Genomic DNA, 25,208 nt, shown 5'->3' with positions numbered 1-25,208 from the left:
CAGAGGAACACTTCTAAGTACATAACTTTCCATCGTCAGAGCCCACTCAGCGGGTCACAAACTATATAGAAACCGCTGCCTTCCTTAGTGTGCCTATGAGACGCTTCAATCAGCTCAAGCTTTGGCAGCTGCCATAACTGAAGTGTCTGTGACCAGATCAGCACCAGGCCATGATGCTGTCAGTAGCTATTGGATACTCTGTTAACAGGGAGCCTGGCATGCTGGTCTGGCAGTGCCCAGGGAACAGAAAGCGAGACATGTACATGAAAAGATTTACAATTATTGATGACCGTAGATTAGAGGGTATCACTCTTTCTGGAGGATGCTGGGCATGAGAATGTTAGGCTCTGTACAACGCCTCCCTCAGGTGTGGGCTGCATCTACACCCACTTCTGTAGAAGGCAGTGCATGATGGAAGGTAGGAAGGATGGGGAACACTAAGTTGGAATGAGGTGGGAACAGCATTTGGCACACAAGTTGGGGAATTAGGGCTTGGAGCATCGTTTGGGGGTAGAGTAAGTCTGGCATCATGCTGAGGGTGTTCCTGGGAACCTTCTCCCGGAATGAGAGGTCCTCAGGGAACAGTGGAGGACTGGGAGAGGACACAGAGACTCAAGGCCCTAAGTGTAGCTGACTCCAGTGGCCCATGTGAGTGACTGTCTGCCTGGAGCAAAGACTTGATCTTGCAGCTTCTTTCTACCCAGAACTGGGCTGGCTGGTGACTCGGGGGAGGGTGCTGGTACTGTGACCCTTAAACAGGGCACCTGCAGCCTGCACCAGCACTGAGTGATAAATCTCAGTGAAAAGCTGGTCAGCCAGGCTGGGCCTGGGCCTGGGCCTGGGCCTGTGCTTGCTGACCACAGGCTAAGGAGCCAGCAGGAGTGTGGCCTCTGTCAGCATCTGTTACTAGGCTTCAAGCTGTGACCCATCAGTTACTACTGCTCCTGGCTCCTCTGTTCTGCTCGCTTTCACCCTAGGTGCCCTGCACAGGCAGACAGCGTGCCGGGCTGGGGTTCAGGGGCTGCAGCGCTACCTCGCAAACCAAAGGGAGTCGGGTCGCTCTTGACTTCGTGTCGCTTAGCTTTTTTGTCAGGACTGGTCGGAGAGGCTGCAGGAAGAGGAAGAGGCAAAAATACAACAGCAGAGAGAAAGCTGAAGAACTGTCGAGTGAGTGGAGGAGGCAGGTGAAAGGTTGGCGAGATGAAATGACTGAGGGTTCTCACAGGGAAGGGGAGAGGCCCGGACAGCGGAGGTGGTAGATGGTGGCCTTAGCCGTCAGTCATCCTCTTAGGGGCTGCCCTCAGCTCTGCTTTAGAAAGAACGCCGCTACAGAACAAGCTTTTTTTGTTCAAGTTTGAAGCTAGGTAAGGATTATAAATTGGGGAGCACTTTAATTCTTTGAACCCATGCCTGTCACCTGGGGAGAGCTGGACAATTGGGAGGGATCCCTGTGCAGAGCTGAAACACACCAGGGCTTTGGTCACCGAAGAGCATCCCCAGGTGACCAGACAGTTTCGGCTCTCAGTTAAAAGGCTTCTTTGCTACTGTTCACTGGCAAACACCCCAGAAGATGCCCAACCATGGCAATCAGCACTTGAGGGTCACAACAGCAAGAAAGGCAGAGGCCTGCAGAGCTGACAGGAAAATGTGAAGTGAGGCAGAGGGAGGAGGGGCAGAAGACATCAGGCCGGAAAAGTGGTTAACAGCCCCAGTTCTTAGGAGGCTGCACTCGTAAAGTTGGCTCTCTCTGTATCCAAAAGGCACCCCTAAAAGATAACGTCAGGCATTTGTATCTATACATCATTGGTGGGCACGAATGACAGGGTGAGAGATGGGCTCGTGCAGCTGCATGTGGCGCCAGAGGTCACCACAGGAAGATGGCGTGGAAGGCAGTAGGGGGGGGCACTGCCTGTTTACCTTTCTGACCTTTGAGGTTAGCCAAGCCCTGCAGCGTGAAGCGCTTTCTGGAAAGCGCAGAGCTTTCAGAGGTAGAGCTAGGGACCGCATCGTCTAGGAGGGAGGAGAGACAGAGTGCAGAGATAGAATCTGGGAGGGAGGATGGCGGGGGCAAGGGGCCATGGCCCCATGCTCAGGAAGGTGGGCAGAGCAGTTGAACTTCCTAGGGTGCACCTGGTGGAAGTACCCAGTGACCACAAATGAGGGGTCTCCTTCTGTGTGACCAGTGTCCTGAGGGGCTCCTGGGTTCTCCCATGCTGGCTGCTGGGCATTCCATGAACAACAGCGTCTGAAAGGCTCACACTGCAGTCGACACTCACCTTTGCCCTTCTCAGGGGGCTTTGGTAACGATGAGCTCACGTAGCCTTCCAGGCTGAGCGGGTCCGTCTTCCGGTCTTCGAGCTTCTTGACATTTCTTGTGTTCCCTTTTGTGGGACTGAAGGCATCAGTGACCCATAAAGAAAGAAACAGTATGTTGGTTAGTGTCTTAGGGCATCAAGGCATCTTGGCTTCTAGACTGTCTTCCAGGTGCTGTCCCTCATTCAAAGTTGGTGACCAACTGTCGCCTGGCTGTACCATGGGCATGCTGACTATCTTGAGAGGTAATCCATAAACAGGCAGCTGGGGACTTGCAGAGGAAGTTAGGACTTGGGACAACACCCACAGGCCTGATATTCAGGCATAAACCACTGGCACAACATCTCCAGGTGACGCTGGAGGGCCTTGTGCCAACCCCTCTCAGTGACACAGTAAGTAAACTGTGGTGTTTACAGAAATATTGCTATTCTTCCTTATGTTTTATTCTGTAGCTTTAGTAGACTCTTTCGCCACAGTGTCCTGTGTGCTGGGATTCCAGACATGACCAGTAAGAAACGCTGCTCCCTAGGCTTGAGTGATACCCAGGCAAGCTCACCTGGTGCTGGACGGCGTGGGCAAAGGAAGGCTGTGGGATTGCTCCAGGGCTCGGTGCTGACTGGCCTCTGTGGGGGAGGGCAAGGGACACACACCAGTTACCAGTGGGAACTGAGGACCGCTGCACTTGCGGGCGAGAGGCTCTTGGATTATTGACAAAGGCACAGGAGAAAGCACACAGAAGCCAAAGGCAGCCTCACCCCGGCAGGCCTGCAGCTGGCTGGTCAGCACCTTCCGAATCTCATTCACCCATGCTGCTTTAATCTCGGGGGTTGGCGCCTGTCCCAAAAGAGAGATGGGAGCCGGTGATCAGAAAAACGCACTGCAGTTTCCACCAGACACCCTCAAGGAGAATCCTAGGAACCAAGGGACCCCTGTGTATGGAGCAGGAGCAAGTGGTGGGAATGTCCCTTTGGGGGTCTCTCAGTAGTACAGGACTGGCTGCAAAAGGCCGTGGGTTTGTGCAGGTATCCAGGGCACGGTAAAGACAGCCAGTTACTAGCAGGAGGCCATCTCTTCTGCAGATGCTGGTGTGCTGGACTAGTGGCATGGCCTGCACTGCAGGTCTCCCGGATGTGTCCTCTATTTGTGTTTTAGGTGACAGGCACAACAGTGGGTCTCAAACTCACACAGGTAGCCCAATAGGTGTGACTGGGCTGAGAGTGTCACCTGTGGCCAGGACTGCTGTCCTGTGTTAGTAAAGTGGTCTAAAAGCCTAGCTTGACTACTATTGTCAGGACAGCTGCTGGGCCCAGACCTTGATTCAGGTCTGTGTGGACTGCTGGGCTGGGTATAAAACTGGAAGGCACACTGGAGCTGCCACACTTCTGTGGTCACTATGTGCTGGCCAGTAGCCAACTTACCTTGTGATTCTGAGGACAAGTGGAAGGCACAGCCGTGTTGGGCTACGACCTTCATGGAGTACTTAGGTTCTTGACAGGTTCATGGGGAGGATGCTATCACCTGAGCCTATACTGTAGCTCTGCTCTCTCTCCCATGGGCCAATAAGGACCGGTGTGCCATACATTCTACCAGACAGCCAGGCTGTGTGGACAAAGTTCTCTAGGGCTATTGAGAGGTGTGGGAGCAAGAGGTATTTCTGGAAGTACCCTTCTGGTACCCTAGCTGTGTTGCCTAGCACATGTTGTGTCCCAGTACAGTAGTTCCTGCTTCTGAGGGGTGCACCCCATGAAAGCTGTTGGCCTGGTTCTCATTGGAAGTCTCTCACTGCCCACCCTGGAGAGGCCCAAGGGCACCCTTGGCTCCTGGTTTGCAGGTCAGGTACCTGAATGATGTAAACCTCCTCCCTTGCATTGTACCAGATCTCAAACTTCTTGGAGTCACCCTTCACGTTCTCTGTGATGCCGACAGCCGTCATCTGGCAGGGGTAGGAATAGACAGGCATCAGCATGCATCTCATCCAGAGATGGTGGAAGCTGATAGAGCCCCCGGGATGGGGTAAGGGCTAAGGATGATGGGAGCCCTCCCAGAGCTTTTCTAGTCACTCACATTCAAGGACTGCTTGTAGCTGTAGGAAGGAGCCTTCTCGTACCCCTCCCCATTCTCCTCCCTCTTCTTGCAGAAGAGGACAGCCTTCTCGTGCAGAAACAGGTGTCGCTGCATGGGCTTGAACCTGGCTAACTCCTTCACTTTGGTGTGGCCCTTCTTGTGGTCTGTCCACACGCTGAAGGAACCTTGCATCAGCAGCTTCCCCAGGTCGCCAAGGTTTCCCTGGAACACAGGACACACGTTAGGCATGCAAGGCAGGGGTACTCGGGAGGGCCGGTGTCCTGTGTGCACTGGAAAGGCTGCACACTATAGGGTTCTCCTTGCAGCACATTCCAGAGGGGCGAGTTTGGGGAGGGGAAAAGATTGGGCAGTTGCTGCAGGGCTTGGGGGAAAGAGGAGGTATAGCATGGAGGAGCCACGAGACACTACTGTGATGGAAAAGGGACAGCACTGGGAACCCTAATGCCCAGCGGACTCAGCTAACCACATGTCCCCACAGCCCAATCCGGTGTCACAGGTGTGGCATGAGGCAGAGGCAGGGATGGGGTTTATGGAATCTGAGCTCCACATTCAACTGACATAAATCTAAAACTATTAAAAATAAATACAATCTAGGCTTTAAAAAAAAAAACAAACAGAAAATGAACGTTAAATGGACATTCAGAGAAGCAAGACCCTTCCCTGTGGACTTGGGGTGGGCCTGTAAAGAGAAGTTTACCCTAGGCAGCCACCTGTCACCAGCCACTGGACCACACACCTTAGCACAGAAAACAGAGGGTCCCAGTGCTGTCCAGGAAGTAGGCAGGAGGGAAGAGGTTTCGGGCACCTGTGTTGGAGAGGCCCTCACCCTCCTAGGGGAACAGTCTTGGTCTGCTCCACATATGGACGAGCGCCTGACTCAGAGTCTGGGGCTGCCCGAGGCCCTGGGCCACGTGTTCACTTCAAAACACAGGGAGCTTGGAAGAATTGCTAGGATTTCCCTATCAGTTTACTGCTTATGAGACAAGGGCCAAGCTAGGACAAAGGCCACGGTGCCACTGTGGGGCCTTACATCATAGCCAGTGATGGCGATGAGGTGCATGGAGTCGTTCACGGCCTTGAGGATGCCTAGGATGGAGCTCAGCGCCTCCTGCAGGTCCTCTGCCCCTTCACAGTGCTTGCTGTACTTCAGCATTTCCTGAGGGGAGCGTGAGAAGGTGCACTTAAAGACCAGGCTCTCTCTTCTCCCCTACGAGCAGCTGGCTGTCTTTCAGATTCAGACTCCATGCAAGGCCTGAAGATGGAGTCCCTGGGAGTCTGGTGTGGCCCCCGGACAGATACCAGCACGCCCGGACAGACACCAGATCCCTGCTGCTTGTCAGGAAGCCACTTTACATCTTCCCAGAAGCCGGGATGACAGATGGACAGCTGGGGTCTGCGAAGCCGGAGCTACCTGGCCGGAAAGGTGCACCCTGGCCTCCTGCGGTTGCCAGGGCCCTGCTAACGGCACAGGGATACAAACCCTTTCCTGTCCTGCCGCTGAGCTAACTCAAAGCCAGAGACTTCTCACTTTGCTCTGCGCTAGGGACCACCAGGACAGGCAGGGCTCGGCTCTCATCCCCTTCATGCAGAGGCCACAGGCCATCAGCAGAGACTCCTAGTATAGCTGGCCATGGACAGGTACCTGGCACTCTGCAATGTTCAGCACACAGTAGGCCCATGCAGATGGTTCAATGAATCGGAGCCACAGCAAGTGCCTCATAAGAGTTCCCTTGGGCCTAGGGTTAGGGCTCGGCGAGCCCTGTAGACGCCTGGCCAGCAGAGCAGGCGGTGTGGCTGATGCAGGGCAGCAGCCCTGGAAGCTCACCTTGAGCAGCAGCTGGTACTTGGTTATCCTCTGCACAGGCTTCAGCAGGTAGGAGTCCAGGCTCAGTTTGTGGTCCAGCTTCTTCTGGCACTCCTGCAACCACCAAACGCTCGGTCATGCCAGGCCACGGCCACAGGGAAGGAAATCCTGGTGGGGGGAAGGGCTCGGGACCAACCTGGAAGAAGGGGCAGTCAGAGCACTGCCTCCACAGGCTCTCAGAGCGTGGCTTGTTCTGACAGTACTTCTCATAGATCTGGAACTCCTCCATCTGCAGCCAGGGTGGGGGTGGGGGACAAAGAGCACAGGCTGCTTCCCTGCCATGCTGGGCAGCTTCTGACTCCAGATTGGAAGCTGCTGCTCGCAGGCCAACTCCCCCAGTCAGCACTGCTGCTCACCAACATCGGAGCCTCATAGTCTAACCCCCTTGCCGCTGAACATTCACAGCCCAGAGAGGTGGAGAGAGGGCTCTGCCCAGAGGTGGTTGGTAGTACAATCTGTTTATTTACCTAAAATTCCAGGGTGCTCTCAGGCAGTTTTGCAAATGATATAGGTTATTTTGTAGAATACACATGAGCAAGAATGAAGAGATTGCTCAGTGGTTAAAAGCACTGGCTGGGGGGGGGGGGGGGGAGCTGGAGAGATGGCTCTGCGGTTAAGAGCACTGACTGCTCTTCTTAGAGGTTCTGAGTTCAATTCCCAGCAACCACATGGTGGCTCATAACTATCTGTAATGGATTCCCGTGTGTCTGAAGACAGCTACAGTGTATGCATATGCATTAAATAAATAAAATCCTTGGGAAAAAAAAAGCACTGGCTGCTCTTACAGAGGACATAGGTTCGGTCCCCAGCATCCACATGGCCACTCACAACTGTCAGTACTCCAGTTCAAGGGGATACAGCATCCTTGTCTGGCTTCTGTACACAAAACACACACACACACACACACACAGCATACATGCATGCATACATATACTCCATGACTTATATACGCATATTAAAAATAAACCTGAATATTTTGTAAAATCAAATTGCCCCTGGGTGCTCAGGGGATGTAGAATTCCTGGTGTGTGACTGGGTCTAGAATAGAGTACTCTGGGGGTTGCAGATGATTTGGGGGTACAGCAGGCTCTGGGTCTTTAATGGACATAGGGTACATATGGCTATAGATCACAGAAGTTCCTGGGGTATTGATGTATTTAAAATGCAGTAGGCTCTAAGATAAAGACTGTGTGGGGATACAGTTTAGGACATATTTGGGAAGGCAGATAGCGTTGGCCATATGGTTCTGAGGCATGAAATGGGCTCGGGAACATAACCTGGATGGTTTGTGGGCGTAGAAGACCATAGGGCAAAGATAATCTTCATGGAACTCATGACATTGCTCTATTTTCTCGTGTCAGCGACCTCCCAGAAGGGAGGTGATAATCTGACACAGTTCACCATGCTCAACATGACAATGTCCCATGGGTCTGTGAGAAATCATGTATGCATTCCGTTCTTTCTGCTCAAAGCATTTCCACATGCCCCTCTCTTAAACTGATCTCCGCTACCCTATAAGGGAAACACCTGTGATTCTTAAGAGGCGAAGATGGATACAGAGAGAGCCTAGCCTTTTCCAGTGTTGTCCAGCAAGCAAGGCTTAGGTGACAACAAACCAAGCCACAAGGAAAGCCCGGCCACATTGGACCTCAGGAACAATGACTCCAGTCCTCCCAAACCTTGTGCCTGATGGTTTCCCTCAGAGGAGCTCTGAGAGACCCACTGCCTGTGAGACACACAGTCAGAGATACATACCCTTTCCAGAAAGCACCTCCCCACCAGCTCTGGGCAGTCTATGCAGCTCTCCAGTTCCCGCAGGAATATTCTGTAGGAGAGGGTGTCAGTGACAGTGAACACAGCAGGATCAGGTGACACTGTCTTCCAGAGACCCAGAACGATCTCGTCACAGTGTGGCAGTAACTCCCCACCAGCCTGGGAGGCTGCAGCCCACACTGGTCCCTGACTCCTCAGTGCCCAGCTGTCTCACTTTTTCTGGCCTTGTACCTCATACTAAAGTTGGAGCTACCCTTCTTGGAACAGAGGTGAGAAGATGGGCAGAGATGGGGATCGAACACTCAAAGTCTCTGCAGGTCCTACCTACACTGGCCATGAGTGTGTGGGCTTTCTGGGATCTACCAAATCCCCTCTGTGTTTCCTGTCTAAACATTGACTTGACCTGTCCCCTGGGGTGGTTCCAGAAAAGGAAGGCTACTTGGGGTCCACTGCAGTTTGAAGCCACTGGGGCCAAGTTAAGGACTGGCCTCAGTGACGCTAAAGGGAAGGTTCTGAGCAGCTGCATGAGGACGGTGTGTGTGGGGTACACTGGAGGGCAGCCGCTTCCTTTATAAGCCTGGAGATCCTGCTGAAGGACCTGGCCTTTGGGGGTCCCAAGTGTTCTAGAGGAATCACGAGGGCCAAACCGCTTCCCAGAACCCTATCCGCCCAGCAGGCTGCGTGCCTATCCTCCAGCCACGTTAGGCATGAGCCAGCAGGACAAAGGTTCACAAAGGTGCTCAGAGGGAGAGTGCATCACGGGCACCTACGACATGCGCCTCGGCTCTCTGGCAGTTCTCCCTGAGATTCATTCCCAGCCAACATCCCAGGGCTGTGGATCCCTGCTCCCTGAAGGCAGTCACGCCAGAAGCAAGGGATCACAGGGACTCCACGCATCTATGTTTGACATGTCTACATCTGGCTGAAGTGTCCTACCTGTTGTGGAAGTGATAGATTTCCTCCATGTTTCCAAACAGAATGTTCTTCTTGTTTTGCAGGCCGGTTGAGATGAGGTGTGCCATCAAGGGGTTATCCATCTCTGCAGCGTAGCCCTGCAAGGGAGGGGAGAAGGGCGTCGGCCAGGAGAGCCATGCCTGCAGTTGACAGGAAGCGTGGCGGGAGTGGGTCTACTGAGTGTGAGCGCTGGGATCCGGGGACACTGCCTCAAAGCTTGAAGTGAGCCAAGGGCGGAGGAGGGACTCAGTGGTGAGTGTGTGCCCGGCATGCACGCTGTCCTGTGGTGAGTGCTTGCCCGGCACGCACGCACGCACGCACGCACGCTGTCCTGAGTTCCATCCACAGAACCACAGAGACAACGAACACTGAGGTGCTACTCTAATCTGCCCGTGCTTGCCTGCAATGGTCATCTGGAAAAGGCTCACACAGCACACGCGACCTCAGACAGCACCCAGTGTGGACACAGGTGGGGCTCCCAGCTTCCTTTCTGACCTTTCTATCCAGGTATAACCTACACAGGGTGGAGGCCGTGCTGCTCCTGTGCGTGTCCAAAGCAACTTGCTCTCAATTTCCAGGTCACTACTGGGAAGACTCAGGACCCAGGGTCCCCTCCTCAAAGTCCTCTTACTCCAGACCTGCCTTGTTCTGGAACTTTCTCTTTCTTCTCTGTATGTGTGTGCAACAGAGATGAGGCTAGGTCTCATGCTATAGCCCATATTGGCCTACACCCCATTATGTAGCCTAGGCTGGCTTTGAACTCACGGTGATTCTCCAGGCTTAGCTCCAGAGTGCTAGGATTACGGGTGTACCACTACAGTATACCCAGAACTGTGTGCGCTGTTTCCTGTGACCTCCATCACTGTCACTCAGGCCATGTGGGCCATGTGTTTGCTATGTGCACGCAGCTCTTGTGGCTTTTGTATCTGCTCTTGGGCAGGTCCAGCCGCTCTCCCTGTTTGATGGACATTTGAGCTGCTTTAGGTTTAGGTCTGATACAAGTAAACCGGCTCTGAGCATTTTCATACACTCTGTTGTGGGCGTAAGTCCTCACTTAAAAGCATCATTTAAAAAAAATCCTTTGTGTATGTGATAAGCATGTGTGTCTGTATGGTGTGTATGGGGTGTGTGTGTGTGTGTGTGTGTGTGTGTGTGCGTGAGCTAGGCAAGTCTCCTTTCAGTTTTACTTTGAGATGGGGTCTTCAAGCTGGCCTTGAACTCGCTCTATAGCCCAGGTAGGCCTTGAACCTATAATCCTCCTGCCTTAGTCTTCAGAGTGGCTGGAAGTATCGGCCTTTGTCAACAGGTCTAGCTCTAGCCACAATTTAAAAGTGGAGCCGTTGTGTGATGGCAAGCCTAGCACCCGGCACATGCCCGACCTCACCTCTAAGACACAGAGCAGCTCCTCCACATAGGCCCGCTCCGTGTCCAGGAGCTCATTCATCACGTGTCTGTGGACAGGGAGCAGAGATGTTAGTGCGAGAGCAGCATCTGGAGTCACTGAGTAATGTATTTGTGAATGGAGAAATCACGGCATCCAGGACTTGCCCGGTATGGGGAGTTATGGAGGAAGCTGGCTGCCCAGCGCTCACTGCCTTCTGGGATTGATTCCTCTACCCACTTCCTGGCCTTTGTGGCCATCTGGACAGACTCCATGCCACCTGCACGCACACTAGTGAGTCGAGACACCCCTGCCTCCTTCATAAGCCATTGGAGTCCCGCCAAGACATCTTTACCAGGAAGATCCTCCAACCCCTATCCCGGAGCCTCTGAATGGGTGTGGCTCTCCAGCTTCACTCCCAGCCCCTACCCTGTACATGAGAGCTACAGTGACCACCTCTTGCAGCCCAGCGATGTGCCTAGCAGCTGTGGGGCCCAGGAGGAGATGAGGGCAGGCTCACGAGGCATCCAGACAGCCAGGCCTTTCAGACCACCTCCCCTCATCTGCAGAGGCCACAGCCCCTGGGGTACCGGATTGAGACCTGGGTGTGGACTATTATAAAGCAGCCAATAGCCAAGTAACCGGGCCCTGTGTGTGAGCCTGGTTTAGCAGAGCAAAGAGCCCTGGGCCTGCTTCTCAGCCACACACTGCACGGGCACACGGGAAGCCACCTCCATCTCAGGCCCTGTGTGTGTTGCCCTGCCTGGATGCTTCTCTGCTGTCTACCCCTCTCTGCCTCCTGCTCCCATCTTGCATCAGAAGCCAGAAGTGGCAGGACGTTCCTCTCAGCTGGAGTTCTAGTTCCATAGTTCACTGTCTTGTGTCTCCTAAGAGGGACCCTGCTGAGCTTTTTGGGGACATCTGGAAACGTGTTGCCTGTGTGCACCTGTTTGCTCCTGTGCTGCCAAGCGCGTGTCTTCACTCTTACCGTACATAGAGCAAACACGAATAGTTAGGTAGGACAATGTGGGACTGATCCTGTCCTTCCATCCCTGAGGTCATGACCCCAGCTCCTGACACAACCCTGGGTGTTTTTTCTTCTCTGCAATTTTGCCCTCTTGTGTTCACACCATCTGGCCTGGATGCTGCTCAGAGACCTCATGAGTGAAGGGACTTGGTGGAAGGTGATGGACAGGCAGCTTTCAGTGGGGACATTGTGAGTGCGGGCCTTCAGTATGTCACAGCACTCAGCTATTACTCTGCAGGTGCCCTTGTGGATAGGGTACGTGTTCCCATGTAGCAGAAGGTAGGCTACACAGTAAAGGCTCAGATGTCCAGCCCAGACATGTGTGTGTTCATGTGTGTGTCCTCTAGCTCTGTGTGTGTGCATGCGCGTGCATGCATATGAGTGTGCCCTCTAGCTCACGCGTTTGTTTCCAGTCGTCATATACATGGTGCCGGCTTCCTTCCTGCTCTATATGCCACGGTCTAGGTGCTACTTACCATCTTCCCATTGCCACACCCAGACACTCACATCCCTGCCCACAGCTTGGTTGGAAGCACGGCCACTCACCTGCGCAGGATGGCCAGACTCTCTTCCTCTTCCCCAGTGGAGCTGGTACGGCCCTGCCGGGGCTCACTCATTTCGCTCTGGGGAGAGAACAGCCCAGCTTGAGGATGAAACGCGTTCCCTCAGGCACGGACCACCCGGCCTCCATTCCCATTTGGAGTAGAGTCTGAGGAGGGCAAGTAGATGTCCCAGAGCCCAAGAGACCCAGAGAGACAGAGCACGTGGACAACCAGGTCAGACCAGAGGAGGATGCGGAGTTGCTTTGCTCCGGCTCCGACAGGCACATGCAGGGTCACTGCGACATGAGCCTCACCTTGGCTCTCCTGTAGGGCCCTCTGCGGAGTGCGTTGCCCTCAGAGCTGGAGTTCTCAGAGCTTCGCCAGGAGCCTAGCATAGAAAGAGGCAGAGAGGGGAGTTAGCTCTGTGTAGAACTGCACCCAGAGGGAAAGGGGAAGAGAAGAAAGGGTTACAGCAATAAAGATGGGGGAGAAAGGTAATCAGTGGGTGAGGGATGTTGGCTGGGGCCACTACAGCCCCTAGACTGGGAATAGCTATAGTGGACTGGAGACCATGGACAAGAGACAGTGGACATGAGGGACGGAACCTTGGAAGCCCTTGTTTAGGCCATCTCCCCACCTATCCACCACACAGGCTGATGGTGGGGGGCTTCTCCAGGTCATTTGTGGCTGCCACTGGCCAACACATAAGCCTGTTCATCTCCGCGTTTTTTTTGTTTTTTGTTTTTGTTTGTTTTGTTTTTGGTCCCAGAGTGGAAGGAAAAGACTGTTCTCCTGATACAGGGAAGAGGAAGGCTCTAAGCAAGGTGAAGGCCAGCAGACCACGACACCCTTGCAGCTCATGGGGTCTGGAACATGGTCCCATGTTAGTGACAGCCCAGAGGGCTTGGGAGGAGGCCAGAGCTCATCCAGCGGCACAGTTCTGACAATGGCTCAGATAGTGGGTGGATGGATGGATGGATGGGGAGTCAGAGGAAGTGACTTGAGGGCTTTCCTAATGGGTCAGTCAGGGTTCTGCGGGTCACTAGAATTTCTAGAAAAATTAATCAGAATGGGAGACAGAATAAGCCCTGATCTGTAGGCTGCTGACCATGAACTGGACTGGGGAGGGCAGGGAGAGAGCACGGGAAGGGACTTGGCTTCCTCACACAGCCACTTGGCTGCCTGAGAGGAAGCGTGTACCTGGCGAGGGGGAGGGCGACTTGGTAAGCGCCTCTGGTCGGGGGGCCACGGGCTGCACAGGCCGTGTCTGCTTGGCCGCCAGTTTCTTCAGGCTGGCCTGCCTGCGGTGGAACATCTCCTCCGTGCTTTCTTGCTTCTGAAAGACTTTTTGCACGTGTTCCTAAAATGACATGGCTTCTGAGACACCTTGCACATGTCAGTCCCAGCCCTTTAAAAACTCCGGGTCATCCAGAGTGTGTGCCAGCGTCTGCAGCCTCCCCTGCCTCAGGTGAGTGAGGAGTTCCGTGAGCTGTGCTGACTGAACAGCTCTGGTCGGACAGTGAGACCTGCGTGAGATCCCTAGCAGGGCAGGGAGCTGTCTCCAGAACTCAGCGGAGAGGATGCCTGGGGATTGGGGATCGCTCTCTCCCTATGGCCCCAGAAGTGGAGTTACGGCAGCCGGCTGGGGATGAAGGGAGCCAGCCAATCTTCCGTGTAATATCCGAGGTACCATGGTATGACCAGGGTCCCAGTGAATGCCACACCACAACCCCATACCTATCCTAGGTGATGCTGGGGCAGGTGGTGGTGTGGGATAACTTCTGTAATGGAGGAAGGGCTGAACCTGATGCCCCCATCTTCTACCCAAAGGGTTCTCCTGGGGTTGAGGTTATAGCTCACTGATATTGCCTAGCATGTGTGAGGCCCTGGGTTCAATCCTTAGCATCTCAAACACATGTTCTCTGAACTATCCTGTGAGGTGGGTCCCCAGTCCCCAGGCTGCCATGCGGAGAGAGAAGCCCACGCTGGCTTACCAGAAGGTCCTGGTTGAGGATGCACTCGTATTCCTTGTAAATCTCATTGAGCTCCTGAATCTTATTTTCTGCACCGGTCTCCAGAAACTTCTCGATCTCCTGGAGGGCCGCCTCTGCGCCATCCTGGGACTGGCATTTGTCCACTGGCTGTGAGGCCAGCAGGAAGATCCCCTCGTCGCTCCACTTCATGGACTGGAAACAAGGGAAGGCTGTCAGCCTCAGCACCTGCTGCCCCATCCTTCCCCTGTGTGGCTGCCTGCTGGAGCCTGTACTCCCCACACCCCACACCTGCCCCATGTCTGATGAACCTGCAGGAGATGAGGTGCCCTGCCACTATGGCAAAGCATGCCTGGAGGGACATGGCATAGGAGAGGGGGTTAGAATAAAGCAGGACTGACAGAGAGCCCAAGAAATCATTAATGGGACACTAAGTGCATAGGGACCAAGGCTCTGAGTGGACAAGACGGAAGATGTAGGGGAAGGGGTACTCTGGTTGTCCAGTTAAATCCAGCTGGGTGCCCTACCGTCTCCAGGAGGCTATGCAGCTCCAAGGACTTGCTGAGAAGGCCCCGCCTCCTGGTGACCTCAGAGGCGAAGTGGTCACAGAGGTGCTGGAGCTCTTCACACTTGGGGTGGATGGAGTCTACAGCGTAGTGCCTGTTCTCAATCAGCTGCTGACCTTCCAGTGACAGGGCTCGGGCCTTGTCCACAGCCACCTGCAGGACACATCAAGATAGTCTGTTTAGTCCCGTGTGAAGAGACAAATGATAAACCTAGTCCTATTGGTGTCTATCCTGAAGGTGGACAATGGGCATGGAGTTTGTGGGAGTCAGGAAAGTGTTGGGTTGTCCAGGCAACCTGGTAAGTCCAGGTTTGAAAGTCAAGGGATAATGATAGAGCTAGACAGAGGGCTGTGGAGGACTGGGTGTGTGCCTGAGATGGTGGAGGGCACTTAGGGGGTCCCTGCACACTGCCTGTGTTACCCCTTAGGCACCACAGGAGCGTATACTCAAGGGGGGGAGCTCAGTCCTGTGCCCTGTCCACAGTTAGGTGAAGCCGTGACCTTTCCCCCTTCCACCCATGCCCACTTCTCACGCTGGACTTCTCCTCAAAGGCGGTCAAGTCCTTCAGGAGATGCTGCACATGGGCCAGGCTGTTGCCAACATCCGTGAAAGCAGCTATCTTCTGGGACATGGAATCCAAGGTGGTTTTGACCTGCAACAGAGGAAGACTGGCTTGGAACATCTGTGCCTCATTCAGGGGCCCAGGTCTAGGCTGCAACAGTGAGCTATGGCTTGCTCCTGCTCGGGCACTGGCAAAGGGTGTCAGGGTCTCTCTGCATCGTTCTGTATGGCTACAAGTGAATCAGAATTACCTTTGAATAGAAGGGTTGATTTAAAATGCACTCTGTGGCTGAGGTGGCTCGACAGGCAAGAGTTGGTACCGAGTCAAATCCCCAGCACCAACATAGAAAGCTGGACATGGCTGTGGGTGCCTAAAAGCTCAGTATTGGGGTGTGGGGGTAGAAACAACCAGATCCTGAGGTCTTTCAGGCCAGATGGTCTAGACAAAATAGCAAGCTTCAGTGAGAGACCCTGTCTTCAGGCCATGAGTGATAAAGGAAAACATCTACCTTCTGCTTTAGCCTACACATGCACACATGTGTGCACACACATGAATGTGTGCACTTACATACTCATGCATGCACCCCTTCCACACATGAATGACAAAGAGATTTGAAATGTCACCTGTTCTGGAAAGCCTTCTTCAGTTGCCATATAAGACCAGTGGCTCTCAACTTTCCTAATGACACCTTTAATACAGTTCCTCATGTTGTGGTGACCCCCAACCATAAAATTACTTTTGTTGCTACTTCATAACTGTGATTTTTTTCCTGACTGTTGTGCATTTTATATAAATAAATATCCTGATATGCGGGATGGTCCTGGGTGACCCATTGTGACGCATGGGTTGAGGACCGCTGAGTTAGAAAGACAGCAGAGGAACTTCCTCCCACTTCCTGAAAGGCAGCATCCCATGGCCACATGGTCAGCCACACACCTCCCGGAAACCTTGCTCGAAATGCCGCAGCTGCAGGCACTGCTCCAGCTTCTGCTGATGCTTTGCCCAGAACTCGTCAAAGGCAGCCTCGGTCTCGTTCAGCTGGGCCAGGAGCCTGAAAAAAGAGAGGAAGGGGTTGCGGGAGTGAGGAAGACCGTGCCTCCCACGGTGCACAGAGATCTAAGCTTTCCAGGGACTCCCCAGCCTCATGTGCCAACTCCAGCAGTTCTCAGGGTTCTGAGAGACACGAGAGATGCACATCAGACAAGACCCGAGGCTCAAACTTCTCTCCCGCACCCATGCCTGTGTCACACAGACGCGGCAGGGCAGAGCCCTGTGTGTGTGTGTGTGTGTGTGAGAGAGAGAGAGAGAGAGAGAGAGAGAGAGGAGAGAGAGAACATACCAGAGAGAGAGAGAGAGAGAGAGAGAGAGAGAGAGAGCGAACACACCAGGAGCCTTCTTCAGTTGCTTTCCATATTTGAGACAGGGTCTCTCATGGAGCCTAGATCTTGCCACCTCTGCTAGAATGGCTGGCTGTCAAGTACCAGGAATCTGCCTGTGTCTACCTGCACAGTACTGGGATTACAAATATGAGCCATTACACCCAAGCTTTCTACTGGGGATCCCAAGTCAGGTTTTTGTTCTTGTATGGCAAGCCGGATCAACTGCGCCATCTCCCTAGTCCCACATTTATTCACTTTTGAAGGGCCATTGGGCTTACTGAGGACAACCCTAGGCCAGGGTGAAGAGCAGCTGACTGCAGAGGTCTAGCGCTGGTGCTCGCCACCCTCGCCCTTAGGATTACTTCTTGCTAAAGGACTTTAAGCAGAACCAACCAGTACCACCTTGTTCTCACCCTTTACCTAGTCTCAGAGGAGTTGAGAATTCTCCCAGGGTGACGCTGGCTAGATCTCCTGCTAGTGATCCTTGGTAACCTACTGTGTGTCTTTCCTATATTCCCAAATACAACACTCCGGCTCTGCATACAGCCACAGCTGGTGTAGGCGAGCACCAGGCAAAAGCCAGGAGCCAAGAGCCTGGCTGCCTATCGCTGGGTTTCTGGATACATCCAGGATGCATCCAGGTGCCCTGAGGCTGTCCTGTCGGTGAGAAGATGATCCCTCAAGTCTGCAGTGAGGAGGCAGATAGGGCCCTCAATGTGTCAAAGCATCAGGGAGCACTAGTGGACATTAACTGATGGCACCCTGTCCTGTGCTGTGTTATAACCTTGGAGAACCAATGAGGAGTACAGGCAGTAGCTTTACTGTGATGGTAAAACGTATGCCTGAAGACACAAGGCTAGAACACAGGCCCCTCAACTACTCTCCCACCACGCACTGGGGATGTGGGAGCCATTCGAATCTAAGGTACTCTGCTACTGTTGCTGCTGAACATTTTCCCATCTGTGGAACTGTCTGTTCTTGAACTCCCCCTCCCCCTCTTTAGCATGGGAGGCTGGCCAGAGGGCTACCTGCCTGGGATCTGCTGCAATCGTTTTGGCTGGTACTTTCGTGTTTTCACAGTGGCTGTGTATCTGTGGACATCTTGCACCTTGGCCAGAGCAAGGGAGGGCAGGCAGGTGTGGGCCTTACCTCTGCACAGTGGCCTGATTGTCCAGCTGGTCCTGGTTCACACTGTGGGCTGCGCTCTCAGCCAGTGGCTCCCTGAGGCTCTCCAGGATGCTGTTCCCTTCCTTCAGTGCCAGCTGCAGATCCTCCTGCGGGGGGGCAGGAAGGAGAGAGAGAGAGAGAGAGAGAGAGAGAGAGAGAGAGAGAGAACGAACACAGGGTTTGCACTGCAGCCAGCTGGCTGGGCTCAGGTCTTGACAGTGAGTAGGTGGGGCTAGCATGGGGTGGGAACACTATGCACTGTGGGTGATCACACAGTACACTTAAAACTGTCAAGGACATTGTATACTTATATACCATTCTCAAAGAATTAATTTTTTAAAGAAATACATGCTAGCAAGGATGGCACCACTGCTGCTTGCTGTGGCAAAGTCAGGGTTACAGGTTGCTCGGGGCATGGGGATGAGGTCAAAAGTAACTGGAAACCAGAGTTTTGAGCATCTCTCCTGTAGCTGGCCTTGTTGTACAGTCAAAAGCCATTTCGAAGGAGTGAGAGACATGCCTCGCAGAGATGGGGAACTATCCTCAGGACACGAAAGCGTACAGCCACCCAGACCCTGCCATGTCAAAGCCATCAGTGACACAGAATGTCTTGACCCCAGAAAGCCATGTGAGCTCATAGCACAGTGGTATTTTATGCAGCAAATTCAACCACAACTCCATCAGTCACCTGTGAGAGGAACTGGCAGATGCCCTGACTGGTTATGCTGGAGCTGCTCGGCCCCCCCACAGGGCACACCCACCAGAGAAGTGCTCTGGTCTTGGCTTTGAACAGACTCTGAAGTGTCTCAGGCTTTCTGGGCTCGGGGGTGCCGTCCATTCATGCACATCCATTCTAACAGGGCTTGTCTCCTGGACTTCGAAAGGGTATGGTCAGTTCTCAGTGTCCTATCAAGAGCCCCAGAGACCCACTTACTTCTGGCCCTTCCGTGTGACAACTCACTTGACATCTTGTGTCTAGGATCAAATTGCCCTGCTCCGAACCCCAGCCCCAGGAGCCGCACTCACCTTCACTTTAGCCTTCTTCTCCGTGTGTGCGCTGAGCACCAAACTGGTTGACTGGACATCATTCGGCAGCTCCGTTTCGGCCAGCTCGGTCCCGAAGGCCTGCAGCATCTGGGCTGTCTGCTTCACCATCAGGGCAAAGCTTTCAATTGCCTGGGGAGGAGGGAGAACACGGTCACAGAATCCTGCACAGGGCCGTGGCAGCCTGCAGCTCTGAAAGCTGATACCATGACTGTTCTTGGAAAGGAGAGGGTGGCCCCCAAGCCCTGTGGACACACGGGTGCCAGCAAATACCTTCTGGTGAGTGTCTCAACCTAAAGCTTCTTCAGAAATGTGCAAGGCAGGCTTTGCGAATATCCCTGTCGCCTGGGGTCATTCTGCACTCGGGGTCTCCACCTCCAGCTCCTTGATAGGAGACTTGTGAGTGTTCAGACCACAACACAGAGCTTGGCAGGGTTTTTTTTTTTCCTCTAAACTCAGAGAGAGCCGCACCCAAGGTCATTACTCATGGTCTCTCTTTACAGTGACTAAGGTCTACAGAGACCATCTCCTCATTCTTGGGGAAGGAACTTCATGTGAGCATGTTTTTAAAAGGCAGTGTCGTCATGTGAAAACTATTCTGCCGGCGTATGAAGTAATGAGAACATGGCTGCAGAGCACCCAGGCCCACTCACTGTGCGGTGGCACAGCCACCTGGAGTGGCAGTAGTCCAGGGTCCCCCCGAGGTCCTCGGTCAGCTGCGACTTATCAATGTAGCCATGTAGTTCTGGTACTGAGCTTAGCATCATGACCTGTGAGAGAGGGGAACAGCATCAGGCACCCTGCCCCAGGCTCCACATTCTGACTTGAATGGGGCCAGCTCCGCCCTCTAGTTGCTGGGCCTCATGCAAGCCTCTTATTCAAATTGTTCTTTAATTTCCTCATCTATACGATGGGCACATTCTGACAGATCTCACTGGGAGATCGTGGGGACTTGGTGAGGCCACCGGACATGACCAATAGCAACAGGTGCCAGGACCTGCTCTGGCAAGGAGCTCGGTATGCCAAGGGAGTAGTTTTGTTTCCTGAGAAACCAGTTTATGCTGGTTCCTGATGAGAATGCCACTAACATCATCTTAGGCACTGGTGAGAATCAATTTAGCAGCAGAGCCAGACAGATTCCCCTCTCATCAGACAGACAATTCTGACAATGACTTTGTGTGGTCACAGCGGCCAGCCAAGCGCTTCATCCGCAGCTGGACCTCACCTTTCTCTTGTCCTTTCTGAGGCCATTCTACCATGAGTTTTGGATGAAAATATAGACATTGCTTTGTAAGCTGTCAGGCAGATACTACAGAATCAACGTCCAAAGGCTTGGTGCAGATGTTATTTGATACCCTGACATCTATAATTCAACACTGAGTCAGTTTAAAGTGGGGGCTCTCTTCTGGGGGTGTCTAGAGACAACCTGGTTGTTACAATAGAGAGAATGCTCTGGTGACTTCCAGGCAGAAGTCAGGGTTGCTGGGAACCGGGTCTCCCAGCAAGGAGCCATTCTCGGTGCTGAGAAGCAGTGTAGATGTTAGGTCCCCACTGAAGTATGACTGCCTGATAAAAAAAGCATTAGATCCTCAGCTTGCGCTAGAAAACAGAGTTCTCACAGAGCTGCTCCATTTTCTCTTGGTTCTTCTAATAAATGTATCCACATGCTGCCAAGCCACCTTGGCTCATAGCCAGTAAGCCAAAGATGGATTGGGTAACTCAAGGAAGCCTCTATCCTTAATCTTAGTGTGTGTGTGTGTGTGTGTGTGTGTGTGTGCGTGACACATTTCCCATAACGGAGAAAGCGAGGAGCCCAGGAGTGCTTCTAAAGAGCTCTCTTGCCATGAGATCAGTAGAGTGGAAAAGGTACCAGATACCTTCTAAAAGCCAAGTCCTCCAATAATTCTAGAATTTATCTAAGATTGGTCTGTGAGCTTACTGATGCCAGGACAGTTTTTTGTAAACCTGTTTTGGACACTTGTTAACATAATACTATGAAATAGTTTTACAAAAGAGACCTTACACTATAACAGATGGCCTTAACCTTATTTTCCCATCACGTTCAGAGGTAAGGGAAACTGCTGTTAGTGTGGCTTACTTGCTGAAGGTGGAGAAGGGCCAGGCATGTTGATGTCATCTGATCATAAGAGGGGAGGGAGAGAGTGTCCCTCCAGCATCCATGGGGCTCAGAGGCAAGAGCTATGAACGTGTCTCCCATGTCTAGTTTGGGGGTCAGGATTTGACCTCTAGCTAGGTGAGCAATTGCAGAGGAAGGTTCTGTCCTTAATTAGGTCTAAGAAATGGGCTGTCTAGAAAGAGATGCCATGAGACATGGGGTAGAGTATCTTCCCACAGACCTGGGGGCCAGTTATTCTCGGAGCTACCAATTCTCGACTCTTAGAGAGTCATGGCCACCCCTTGAGGACTTGGGCCCATTCTTCCCTAGCCATTACTCTGATTCTTTTTTTTTTTTTTTTTAAGATTATTTATTTATTATATGTAAGTACACTAGCTGTCTTCAGACACTCCAGAAGAGGGCGTCAGATCTCATTACGGATGGTTGTGAGCCACCATGTGGTTGCTGGGAATTGAACTCAGGACCTCCAGAAGAGCAGTCAGTGCTTTTAATCACTGAGCCATCTCTCCAGTCCCCCATTACTCTGATTCTTGAGGAAGACTGCTGTGGAGGCAGGGCAGAGTGGGTAGTGAGCCCAGCCTCCATTGCTGCTGTTTTGCAGGGCTCTAGCCTGCCTGGAGCAAAGGTCAGGGAACAGGCGTGAGGGGCAGGCGGAGGCTTTAGACAGTTGGGAAAGAGAGGGTACCTGCCACCTGCAGATCGAGACACAGCAGACAGCGACTAGCCCAAATTCTATTTCCAAAAGCCATCTGGGTGGCACTGCCAGGGGTTGGGGGTGTGTGTCCCACAGCCTGGCAATGGTCCCTGGGCTCCTGTTCTCTGTGAAAAAGAACCCGACTCCTAAGGTCCCTCTCTGGCAGCTCCTGGGTGCTGCACGGGTCGTAGCCAGGAGTCACGGCTGGGACGTGTGTGCTTTCAGGAACTTTATAGAGAGTCTTGGTTTTGGGGGGGAGTTGAGTACCATGAGGGTCCTTTCTCAGTGGAGGACGGGAAGGGCTGACCCATGCTGGTGGGAGACATGGAGGTAAGGGAGGGACTCCCCAGCTGGGTTGCTTCTGGCTGTGTTCAGACACATGCCTGGCTGGCAGCTGAGGCCCGTTCCATGGCCTCAGGACATACCGATCCCTTCCACCAGCCCCCCTTTCTCTGAGACGTTTGGGGTGTGCCCCTCACAGTGGGCTGGCATAGGAAGGTACGGTGACTTACAGTATTCTGATGCAGTTATCCCCTGGGACCTACCCAAGGCTGTGGCCTTGAATGGATGGACCACTAGCTTGGGTGGGGTAGAGCTCAAGGGAAGTGGAGCCCACTAAGCTTCCACTGCCAGAGCTCAGGGGCAGTGTCGCTTCCGACCGAATCTCTGGGGTTTGTTTGCCACCACAGAGTGGAGGTCACCTCGCAAGGGTTTACCACATGCCAAGAATGAACTTAAAGCTTGCTTCCGCTGACACGGCTCAAGTGAGCACTCACCGGCACTTTCATCTTAAACTCATCTCTGTTGAACTTGAAGGCGATGTCCGAGAGAGTCCTCTGGAAAAAGCCCGTGGGCCGAAGAACAAGGACAAGCTGCAGGTTGGCTGGGAAAGATGCCTGCAAGACACAAGAAGGGCCTGGGGCATTTGCTCCATGTGGCCTAGGCCATGCAAAGGGCCTGCCGCTGCAGCTGATGGTGGGGCTTCTGCACCGACGTTGCTTAATTCACGACACAGCTGTTAGGGGTCAAAGGGTGATCCACTCCCAGTGTGGAGTCCTAACTCCCGGTACTCAGAATGGACTCATGTGGAACAAGGGTCTTCCATAATTCAGGCACCCAAATCTCAGACTTCCAGTCTAGAGAATGTGTATCTGTTGTTCAAGCCACCCTGCCTGTGCCATCGTATCACTTCAGCCACAGGCCACTAACGGACTCATAAAGAAAAGAGGAGGCAAGAAGCTATGTTGTGTAGCACCTAGAACCAGGATCAATATAAGCTCCCCCAGCATGCACACACATATGCACAGCCTTGAATAGCTAATTCGGCATGTGTGGTTACTCCTCTTGCAAGGATAAGTTAGTGCCTCTGTTTTCTTATCTGCAAAATGGTGAATGAAGCTGATGCCTGCCTCATTACTGATTATGGGTGAGGGAGCTAGTCCAGCTCCCATGGTCCTAGACACCGGGACCTCCCACCCGGGACAGTGTGTATCAGTGCCCATCCCATGCAGCTGGCCTTCCATTCAGAAAAGTGGACACTGGCCTTGCCCTGGAAGAAAACGTTCTTCTGTGGCACCTCGGGCCCTTGGTTCTCACAGGGCCTTCGACATGGTGATGCTCGTCTATTTCATGCTTTTCAGTCATAGGTAGGATGGGAGACAGGGGCCTGGTCAGGGCTCCTTCTGAGGGGATGAGAAGCAAGGTGCTGGGAACGACTGAGGTCCTGTTGCAGACAGTACCCTCCAATTCATACTCTTGCCCCCGTGGCCTGGCATCCCCTGCCCTGCCATGGCGAGGTTGCTAGGGCATGCCTCTGTCCACAGCCTTCCTATATGCTGCAGGCACATGCCCAGCTGCTCCCTCAGGAGGTAGCTATGCACAGGCAATGCCATTTATCAGACTTTATCCCTGATGCCTTGGGCGAAGACGAATACTCAGACTCAGGACAGAACACAGCCCTGCAAAGGCAGAAGCGGGGCAGACTCTCTCTGGGCAATGTCACACAAGGGTTGTTAGTCTTGTCCTTTCTGTGAAATCGGACACCACTATTTAAGGAGCCACTGCTGGGGCAGGCAGCTTTCCTCGAGGTGACAATAAGTCACCTTTCTCTAAACTACAATTAGCTTTGTCACCCAGAGCCACACCTCCCAGAAGACTGGCTCTGTAGGATGGGATAATGCCTGAACCCTTAAAAGATAAACAGCTTCCCCCATTCCTACCAGGCACAAGACTCCCCGGGGTGAGGTGCCCTCCACTGGCCAGAGGTGATCTTCAGGCCCATTTGCAGCTACTGTGTCTTCCTTTTATCTGCATTAGTTTCTGTTAAGCTATTGAATTTCCATATAATTATATAAGAATCAAGATGAATGTAAGCCACGTCTTGAGGTTGCACAAGGACACACACCAGCTGCTATTGTTACACAAACAGCAGCAGAGTAAGTCAGTATTCTCTGCTCCAGCAGAGTCAGTATCCTCTGCTCTAGACTCGTCCTTTGTGTTCAAAGCTGGGGAAAGTCAAATAAAACCCTCATTCCTAAAACACAGAAGAAGACAGATGAAAATTTGACCCTGGTGTTTTGTAAAATACTCAATAATTTTGAACTGTAAAGTGGCAGTACGTTTCTATCTAACATAAAGTATCACTTATTTTCTGAGTGGCACATGAGCTGAGGTCCAAGTCTTCCTCAAGGCTCAGAGCTACGTGTGCCCAGCCTGTGTCCCATGCTTCATAAAGCAGCTGACGCCAGGCCAACCTCTCTTGTCTGGTAGCATCCAACAAACAAAAGCTAATGTGAAAATGCCCAATGTTAACCAGTCAGAAAAACCGGGATCTGCGTCTAAGGTGCCCTCCTGAGAGGCTAAATGCTGGCCGTGGGGCCTCTGATGAGGGTTCCAGACATCAGCCACAGCATGAGACCAGTATTAATAAATCACAAGGTCTCTGGGAACCGAGATCTCAGGTGGATCTGCACCCCCACCCAGATGTGCTCCCCACAGGTGACCTGGAGCACATCCTCACAGACTTGACATCAGATAGACTCAGAGAAAAAAAACACACACATGAGGATCCAGCCACGAAAACTCGAGAGACGTCGTGTTGGCAGCTGTTGGGAAAATGGGACACTACAATACTGTCAGAGAAGCAGCTGTCTTTCTCGTCCCTACCCACCTCAAGCAGGTGCTTACATGTTCTTTCTGCTCTGCAGAAGCTCCAGCTGGCTCCTGTCACATCTATAAGGGACAATGTGACTACAAAGCTCACTCTGGGAGCTGGAAGGCATTTTCTGCACTCTACAGGTAAGCTTCTAACCTCTCTTTCTTATAGGGGCAATGGGGTCCACATTTGCCCTCCGGGCAGAGAGTAAACAGTCACCTGATCATTGGTAGGCAGGCACAGCTGCAAAGATGTGCCTGCAGGTTAAGTGGGAGGTGTTGATGGGGACCCAGCACCACCTGCCACAAGGCCACATGAGGAAACACCTATGAAATAACACTCAGTACACTCTTGGCTTTTGTAGGAGTCCAAGGATCCCTGTGGCTGCAGACACAGAAGGAAGGGTGCTGAGGAACAGGCTAGCCCCAAAGCATTGCACAGATGACATATATGTTCATCACAGACAGAAGAGCCACCTTCTAGTGGAGAAGTCCAGGGATTTGACCTGATGGAACACATGGGTGACCAGTATCCACTGTGGATGTTCCCGCTGTGGTGGCTAGCTGAAGTTGGAG

General features: G+C 52.9%; 1 protein-coding gene across 12 annotated transcripts in view; it reads right to left on the bottom strand.

The window, feature by feature from the left end:
• The window catches only part of Mcf2l (MCF.2 cell line derived transforming sequence like), a 136,534-nt gene that overhangs the window by 4,348 nt on the left and 106,978 nt on the right, over window positions 1–25,208 (bottom strand). For 6 of the 12 annotated variants that reach the window (XM_029531941.1, XM_029531939.1, XM_029531948.1 and 3 more), the window contains 24 exons: window positions 22,256–22,375; window positions 19,302–19,418; window positions 18,631–18,780; window positions 17,587–17,711; window positions 15,995–16,109; window positions 15,029–15,148; window positions 14,458–14,649; window positions 13,934–14,125; window positions 13,140–13,299; window positions 12,254–12,327; window positions 11,944–12,020; window positions 10,374–10,440; window positions 8,972–9,087; window positions 8,018–8,087; window positions 6,399–6,491; window positions 6,224–6,316; window positions 5,429–5,554; window positions 4,378–4,599; window positions 4,154–4,246; window positions 3,069–3,147; window positions 2,870–2,936; window positions 2,277–2,392; window positions 1,918–2,010; window positions 1,034–1,108 (listed from right to left, as the gene is read on the bottom strand). In XM_029531941.1, coding sequence (XP_029387801.1) covers window positions 1,034–1,108; window positions 1,918–2,010; window positions 2,277–2,392; window positions 2,870–2,936; window positions 3,069–3,147; window positions 4,154–4,246; window positions 4,378–4,599; window positions 5,429–5,554; window positions 6,224–6,316; window positions 6,399–6,491; window positions 8,018–8,087; window positions 8,972–9,087; window positions 10,374–10,440; window positions 11,944–12,020; window positions 12,254–12,327; window positions 13,140–13,299; window positions 13,934–14,125; window positions 14,458–14,649; window positions 15,029–15,148; window positions 15,995–16,109; window positions 17,587–17,711; window positions 18,631–18,780; window positions 19,302–19,418; window positions 22,256–22,375 — 2,752 coding nt within the window. The remainder of the gene's footprint in view (window positions 1–1,033; window positions 1,109–1,917; window positions 2,011–2,276; window positions 2,393–2,869; window positions 2,937–3,068; window positions 3,148–4,153; window positions 4,247–4,377; window positions 4,600–5,428; window positions 5,555–6,223; window positions 6,317–6,398; window positions 6,492–8,017; window positions 8,088–8,971; window positions 9,088–10,373; window positions 10,441–11,943; window positions 12,021–12,253; window positions 12,328–13,139; window positions 13,300–13,933; window positions 14,126–14,457; window positions 14,650–15,028; window positions 15,149–15,994; window positions 16,110–17,586; window positions 17,712–18,630; window positions 18,781–19,301; window positions 19,419–22,255; window positions 22,376–25,208) is intronic. The other 6 variants (XM_029531946.1, XM_029531945.1, XM_021219835.2 and 3 more) reach the window with 3 other exon arrangements.

Source organism: Mus pahari, chromosome 19, assembly GCF_900095145.1.
Source record: "Mus pahari chromosome 19, PAHARI_EIJ_v1.1, whole genome shotgun sequence".
In the NCBI taxonomy this organism is placed as follows: Eukaryota; Metazoa; Chordata; class Mammalia; order Rodentia; family Muridae; genus Mus; species Mus pahari.
Note: the sequence above shows the minus strand (reverse complement) of the source record. Positions and strands in the feature narration are given on the sequence as shown.